This window comes from Enoplosus armatus, chromosome 5, assembly GCF_043641665.1.
Source record: "Enoplosus armatus isolate fEnoArm2 chromosome 5, fEnoArm2.hap1, whole genome shotgun sequence".
NCBI classification, from domain to species: Eukaryota; Metazoa; Chordata; class Actinopteri; order Centrarchiformes; family Enoplosidae; genus Enoplosus; species Enoplosus armatus.
The window spans coordinates 3,638,673-3,646,857 of NC_092184.1; the positions used below are offsets into that span (position 1 = coordinate 3,638,673).

At 41.6% G+C, this 8,185-nt stretch overlaps 1 protein-coding gene across 1 annotated transcript; it reads left to right on the plus strand.

Moving 5' to 3' along the window:
* Positions 1-750: 750 nt before the first annotated feature.
* On the plus strand, positions 751-7,823 carry LOC139285379 (uncharacterized). Its single transcript, XM_070905943.1, has 11 exons — positions 751-838; positions 921-1,098; positions 2,044-2,165; positions 3,146-3,170; positions 3,345-3,391; positions 3,531-3,645; positions 3,766-4,063; positions 4,423-4,528; positions 5,278-5,424; positions 7,175-7,235; positions 7,654-7,823. Exons 2-11 carry the CDS (start codon positions 930-932, stop codon positions 7,821-7,823), a joined length of 1,260 nt encoding a protein of 419 aa, XP_070762044.1. The 5' UTR covers positions 751-838; positions 921-929.
* The last annotated feature ends 362 nt before the right edge of the window (positions 7,824-8,185 follow it).

Below are 8,185 nucleotides of genomic sequence, written 5' to 3' on the forward strand. Positions count from 1 at the left end.
TAATGCTGCCTGTATCTCCTAACCACTTGTGGGAGAAGCATTCTGACCATTTACTTAAATTAAAATAGCAATAACGCAACACAAGCATATGTAATTACAAGTAAAAGTTCTGTATTTTATTATAAACTTTAAATACCTAAAGTATTATCAGCAAAAGACACTTGTCTTGACTGTCAAATGTAGCGGAGTATTGTAGCCTAACGCCTCAGAATTGTACTTAAGTACAGTACAGTACTTGAGTAAATGTACTTAGTTACTTTCCACCACTGCTCCTAACAGTGTGAGCTCTCCCTTGTTCAGGTGTTAATCATTTAGCATAACATTAGGAAATCACCAACACATCAACATAATTATTATCTTACCACTTTGTACGGGAAGTGTTTCTGTTCAGCTACAGCATCACATATTGTCTTGAGATGAATAGCTGACGCTGACATGCTCCTGCCTGGTGGCCTGATTCCACAGCATCTCTCTGGCAAGGTGAGGGCAGTGCCCTGTCAGGGTGTTCTCTTGGGCTTTTCGGCATCCTGAAGGCTGGAGGTGAACGTTTGTGAACATATTGAATGCAAACACCATGGGTAAAATGATAGTAATGTAATAATTATTTTCTCTCACGCTTCAGAGTGGGCGTCCGGCATACCCCCCCCCCCCCCCCCCCCCCCCAGAGCAGCAGTGGGCGTGGCCCTCCCCATCTGACACGCAGAGGCAGAGTCACGGTAGCAGCCGCGGAGCTGTCAGTGTAGCCTGGACTAGCAGACAGGTGCTATGACTCGCTGAGCAGCAGCCCAGCCCCGAAGAAGGATAGTGGCCCCAAGCTTCGCCCAACCACGGGAATTAGGTTGGTGTTTAATGTTGAAGTGTTAACATTAGAAGAAGAAGTCCTGTTCGGTCATAGTTCACTTTAACATTTTCTTTTTCAGTAGTTGTACATGATGAGAGGACGGTACAAACGCAGGGACCCGAAAGACAGGAATGATGACACAACCGACCTCGGGGCAGGGCTCTCTCCTCTGCCGGGGGAAACCGCGGCGGGCTCGGCTGAGCCACACGCACCTGTTCCCGGCTTCAATGTCCAGGATGTGGGCGCTAGTGAAAAAGGTAGGACAACTTAACCAGTTCAGTGGCAGCGTTTTGGCGCCGGTAACATGTTGTTGAAGCTCAGCAGAGTCAGCAGACGCGCGCTGATTAAAAGATGAATTCCGATGTTAGTTTCCCGGCGAACATCACGTCAATTAACTAGCTAACGTTAGCTCTGCTAGGAAAATGACCCTCCATACAACTCTTTTTAACTCTTTTTAACTCTTTTTTTTTTCGTAATATGGCAGGTGTTTAAACATAAAACTACGCTAAGTTAAAAGTCTAGATACTTATAGTACAAATACAGTCATATTAACATTACAATACTCCAAATGAATGCATGTCAATTAGCTTACATCTTGGAAATTAGCCTACATCGTCAAAACGCCTCTTAGTCCTACAGCTCAACAGCACCACAAACTACAGCCTCCAAAATGACCAAAAAAGGTTGAAAGTTGAAACAACAACCGAACACCACAACCTTTCTGAAAGTAGAGTTTATTGCGGGTATGTTGTATTTGTTTTAGTCGGATGTAACATTACCTATTAAACTGCCCGCTAAGTGTAAAATCATTAACTGCAAAGTAATGATCTGCTAATACATTTTCAGTATTTTTGAAAAAAAAAAAATATATATATATATTACTACTATCACATGACCCTTTACAGACACTAAAGACAAAGGCAGAGGATAAATAAAATAGTGCGGGGAAAGTTTTTGGCATTGGATGTCACACTGACGTCCATTATAGCTATCCAAAGATCCGGCTGTTCCTGTCGTCTTAATGCTGGTATCAGACTACATGACGTTATGACCCAATCCAACCTCATGGGGCATCAGTTTGCCTTTTCCTTTTAATGTTGTGTGTCATATTAAAGGGCAGCTGGTTCCACGTTTGTGTGCCAGTGTTGTGCAGTGGGATCCTGCCATAAAGGTCCACCCATCATCCATTGTTTCTTCACCAGGTGCAAGATGTTCCATTTACGATGGTGACAAGGTCTACCTTGGAGTGCGTGTCAAAATGCCTGTAAGGGATCTTCTGAGGAACGTCCGCCTAGCCCAAGGCTGGGAACCTCAAGATTTTCAGGTACTATATATATATATATATATATATATATATATATATATATATATATATATATATTGTGTGTGTTTTTTTGTCCAAGTGGACTTCACTCTGTGTAGTTGATGTTGGTAAAGATGTTCATCAAGATGTCAAAATGTAGACACAATCTGTTTTTCTTTTTACGCAAACCCTGATGGATAAATTGACATTTTGTATTGCATTTTTACAGTTGGTTTCACATGTTTGGTAATCTTTAAGTATCTGGCTAGGCTAAAGATGTTTGCAGAGAAACACTAACACAATTTCAGTCCGTATAACTTCAGCAAAGCTTAATGGACTTTATAGGCAACCAGGTCCTTTTTTCAACCTCTCTGTCTTTGCGATCCCAAATCCCACAAACATGTTACCCTGAGCGATCCTTTATTCACTGCAACCCAATGAAATGAAGTCCATCCCTCAGTTTGTATTTGGTACTGAGAAGACATGTGGGTGATGACTTAGTATTGAATGAGTGATGAGAAACGTTGGACTTAGCAAGAAATTTCACAACAAATTCAATAGAAACCATTTCAACATTACTAAGGCGTTATTTCTTTTTGTAAATCACAGTTACTAGTTTGTCGAACAGCTGGATATCAAATGTCAACCTCGTTGTCCTTATTCTGAAACCTCTTTGTCCTTCTGGACCTGGAGTCCTTCCCCATATTTGGTTACAGATTCTTTTTGTGCATGACGAACTACACTACATCTTGCTTGAAGCAGAACTAAGACGTGCCTTTTCAGTCCATTAACCAGAGTTTGTACCAGCCTAAATTAGCTGAGCTGTATGTGTAAAAACTACTGACTCCAGAGCTCAAGCAGTCTCTTTTGTCTGTTAGACATGAAATCTATACCATTGTGTCTGCAAGCAGGGGGATTTCATGGTTGTTTCTGTTTGTTTCTACACTGATACAACTGTTGTTTGTTTTTTCTTTTCACATCACACAAATATGTGAACGCAGGGGAAATACAGCAAAACAGCCAAAGGTCAGTAAAACCCAGATCCATGAGAGTTAGTAATTTAGGTTTAGTGTCATGTAGATTTTTGTTCCTCCTTTTAATAGTTGAAGGTTGTGTGGCTCATAGGTTCGAACAAAAACCTGCAGTATGCCAACCAAACTCTCATACTGTGTAGTAACCTCTTGGCATTTTCTCCCACAGGAGACAAGAAACGAGTCAAAACTCGCACAGGACGCCGAACTGCCAAGGTGAGTGTTGATAAACACAAACCTCGGGTCCTCCGATAAGGTTCCTTGCGCTTTATGTAAAAGGAAGGTTTACAGCACACTGTAAATCACCTGTCAGCTTTGAGGAGTTGTTCATACCACAGATGTCTTTGGATTTCAGAGAAAACGCCCCACAAAAAGCCTGGAGGAGCTGGCAATCATTGTGGAGGTGCTGGAGGAGGATCTCAGGACCAGCAACACCTACCACTCCCCTTCACAATCTTGGTCTCCAACTGGTAATTCATGGGGACCAGATCCACGTTTATATAGTAATTCTTTAAGACATAACCTTGATAAATATGTTAACAGCACCTATTACCACCCCTCACATGCCATATCCTCTCACTAAGGTGCAGGGTACAACAGTGACGAGTCAGATGAAATGATCCCCAGCCCCAAGTCCTACATGACCTACTCACCGGGCACAGCAGAGTACCACCAGGCACAGTCCCCTCCTCCTGGCTTCATGCAAACCAGCCTCCAGCCTGCCAGCATCGGAAACACTGGAAGAGGGGAGGAGTGGTGTGATCCCGAGAACCACGACTGGAACCTGAACAGCTCTGCTTTCTTCTGGACACAACTGCAGAAAGAGGAGAGCCAGCTGAAGGACATCTGTGACACTGTACTGCTGGCCCCTGATGGACACGGCAGGACGTAAGTTTGGTGCAAGAATGTCATTGTATGCAGTACATTTACGGATTAAAGGATACTTCCACCAATTTTACACATCAAAGCCTGTTCACAGGAGTTTAGTGGTTCCATAGGGAGCTGCACCAAACCTGATAAATGTCCACATGTGATGTCACTTGAGTCAGCGTGGGTTGGGGCTGAAGACTTGAAAATGTAAAAAATCTGTTAGAATTAGAAAGAAGCTTACCAGACCTCTGTAGGTCGCTTTACGAAAGGCCTCTGACTACACGGTATATAACACAAGTTATCCTCTTAAGAGATTGTATGTTGCCTCTGTGTGTCAGTGCATGTATTTAATGTGAAGTATGTGCTTTCCCCTCCAGAGCTCTCCATAAAGTGGCGTGTGTTGGGAAGAGGGCACTGGGCTACGCCATCGCGAAACGGATGGCCACACTCAACAGCCTGGACCTCAAAGACTCTGATGGAATGGTAAAGTACAAATACATTTGACATTTAAATGTCTAGCTTTTATATATAAATCTGTCATTTCATTATAATCTTTCTGTGATTAACGCCACCGCAGGAGCTTTAATATACAGTATATAGTACACATTAATGTGGCACAAAAGAGATGACGTGCAGTGGTTTTACAAAGCATATTGTAGGAACATTCTGGACATACAGTACTTTAATGCTCATCCTTTCTGTAAACTGCGTATCTGAGACTAATTCATGTGCAAACAAGAAAAAAAATTAGAATAATGTAGATTACACTCGCACTCACCAGTCCGCTCTCTGCAGTGCAAAACAACATAGTCTGCCTCTAAATTGGTTGGATCATATTGTATCCTCAATTAATATTTACAGTTAGGTGGTGATTTTGTAAAGTCTCACAGATACTGCTTTAACTACAGTTGGAAAGTCAGTTTACACAATATATCATTGCATGATAAAGATTCATACTATTTGAACTGATATCTGGATGATATTTAGGTAGCAGTGATCCAGAACTCTTAGCTTTCATATTCCAGCTTCATTTACTGGTTTTCAGCATTGGTGCGATCATACATATCAATGACTAGTCATTGTTTACATGTCTGATTGATACACCTACTGGTGCCTTCACCACAGATGTAAGAAAGCAGAGTGATGTTTTTAACAGATTTTGCAAGAGAGTTTGCTTGTTGTGTCACCATTGGACAATCTGTTGTTTGACGTTAATGGTCCTCTGTTCGCAGACTGCCCTTCTCCATGCAGCAAAGCACAACCACCACCTGATGGTGGCAGATCTGATTCTTTTGGGGGCCAACGTCAATGAGACGAACAACTCCGGAAAGTCCTGCCTCCACCTGAGTGCTGAGAAAGGCTACATTAGAGTCCTGGAGGTAAGGGCCTTGTTTTCCTCTCTACTGCTCACAATCCCCATTACAGAAAACGTCTTTCAGCAACTCACAAGCATGACTCACATATCAGGTCATATACTTTTAACGAGCAGCATGACCCTATTTGTCACAAGTTAAGTACATGTATATTGGTTGTCATGTCAGGAAGGTTTCGTCCGTGTCAGAGTTAGTAAATAAAGTCTTTAAAGAGATCAGATGAAAAGCTCTGACAAAAACCAACGCAGCAGGTTTTGTAAGACACACTAGCTGTGTGTGCAGCATTTAGTGTCTTCCTGTGTTGTATATGTAGTATTTCACCAGCGGCATGTGTTGAGTGAACTTGTTTCATGATTGCGTTTATATGATGGATGGCTCATGTCATGTGGGATCTAGAGAACAAAGAGGATTAGTATAGCACATAGTGTACCTTTATGAAATGTAGGGTATGTGATGCTGTGTATTGAGATCATACTGCAGTTGTGCGCAGAAACAGAGCAGTTATTCCAGGTTTTTATAGGTAAGGGGTTTCCCTCCATCTGTATATTGGTGATTCTTCATGTGTCACAGTGGAGTTGAATTGCAGTATGTGGATAGTCGAGGGCGCTCAAGCCGTGCACTTTAAATGTGGTGTCCAGATTTTTCACGCCATCTGCCTCTCACCCTCTTGGGTCATATATGCAGGAATCTACCGTATTCTGTGCTGTCTCCCTCATTTTATGCTGGAGCTGCAACGATTAGTCGATTTAATCAATTAATTGATAGAGGAAAGAAATTGATCTGCAACTATTTTGAAAATCAATTAATCGTCATTTTTCAAGCAAACGTACCAAACATTTGCTGGTCCCAGTTTCTCAAATGTGAGGATTTACTTGTTTTACTGAATATCTTTTGGGTTTTGGACTGTTTGTTAGTAAAAACAAGCATTTTGAAGACGTCACTTTGGGAAATTGTGAGGGGCTTTTTTCACTATTTGGTTATTAAAGACTACATTTTAAAGACTAAACCATTCAATCAATATAATAATCTGTAGATGAATAAATAATGAAATGAATTATTAGTTCCAGCACTATTTCAGACCATGCATTGATCATTCATTCCTCAACCAGTAAATCCATCTAACTACACAGCAAGAATACACTTTCTAGCTACAGTCACCTGAAGGCAGCAGGTATGTGCTCCTTGAATTCCACACACTGTCAAAACATTATTCTACATGCCACATCAAGTGGGTGTAGCTCCATTAAATCTTATGCAACCACCACCGACCACACAAACATCTGTGCTCTTGTTCACATCAAATTGTGCGTAGCTTCCTAGTTTATGTGGTTGAAATGTTGTACAGACACATTGGACACAGTTAGAACGGCTCACAGTGAAAAGTTAGTTTCTCTCAGTAATCTGCATCACTGAAATCTCTCAAGACTGCCGTTGTCCACCAATCTGTTCCCTCTATCCTCATCCAAGAGCACCAGGTCCACAACAGCTGTGGTACCTTTGAGTATGTCTGCAAACATGGCAACATATTTGTGCTGCCTTGTACTGTATTCACATTTGGACGGCTTTATTGCAACTCTGCATCTCGGACAAGATTTTTTTTTTCTGTGCAGGAGCTGGTTTGTCTGTTTGTCAGTGAGAGCAGATGACAACATCAGATGAGAGGAACTGATGTTGGCATACGGTGCTCTATGGAATCTTGGCTCGCGCATATGTCTGTGAACTTATATCTTTAACCAGTATGAATACTTTCTTTTAGGTTCTAAAACACTCAATGATGGATGGTGTGTATGTTGACGTTGAAGCCGCTGATAACGCTGGTGAGTACTGTAACCTTTCAAGTCCTTGAGGCCTCTAAGTAATGATAAACTATATTTATAAAGTTCTTTTCCCAAAACAGAAGTTTACAAAGTGCTTCACAATTAGAGCAAAGGAGCTGCTGATGAAGTCACATATTAAGATACATAAAATGGTAATAAAAATGTAAACAAATAAAAAAACATTAGGGGCCACGCTAGCAAAAGCTCAGTCCCCTTTAGATCTGAGTTTGGTTTGAGGTGTAGTAAGAAGAAGAAAAAACCTTTTATCTGCATAGGAAATTACCAAGTAGTTGTTAAAAAAAACATATAATCACTTTATTGTCACAATGCATGTTTGCCAAAATCAGTATTGGCAACGAAATTTAGTAACATTGGGACTGAAAGCTGGAGTGATTCAAATGTTTGTGTGTGTTCTCAGGAATGAGTGTCCTCCAGTGTGCTAGTGTGGCTCTGAAGGCCACAGTGCGTGAGCTGAAAAGCAGTAAATCCCCCAATCACACCAGACTCAACACACTGCGCCAAGAGCAGATGATGGAGACCCTGGAGTGTCTGCTGCAGATGGGCAGCTACCTTCATACCATGGTATGACACTCTGTAATAGCAAAGATTCTGGTCTCTCTTCATTTTTACAAGCATCAAATCCAATGAATTACTTCACTGTACTGTCCAGGGGCAGTAGATCATGTTACAGCATTACAGCTACATTTGAAATGCCATTTGGAGGAACTTATATTGAATGAGATGTGATCATGTTATGGGAAAGCTACTCACTAATCAGTAGCCACTGAACAGCCTCTATAACCTAACTTTCCGTGTTCTCAGACCAGCAGACCCCTCAGCAGCAGCTCTGTTTGCTAACAGCCCTACAGTTGTAGCCAGGGGACATTCAGACAGTGCTGAAGACATCATATACAGTTGTCTTTTGTTTAGACTTAAGCTTTGTGGGGCAG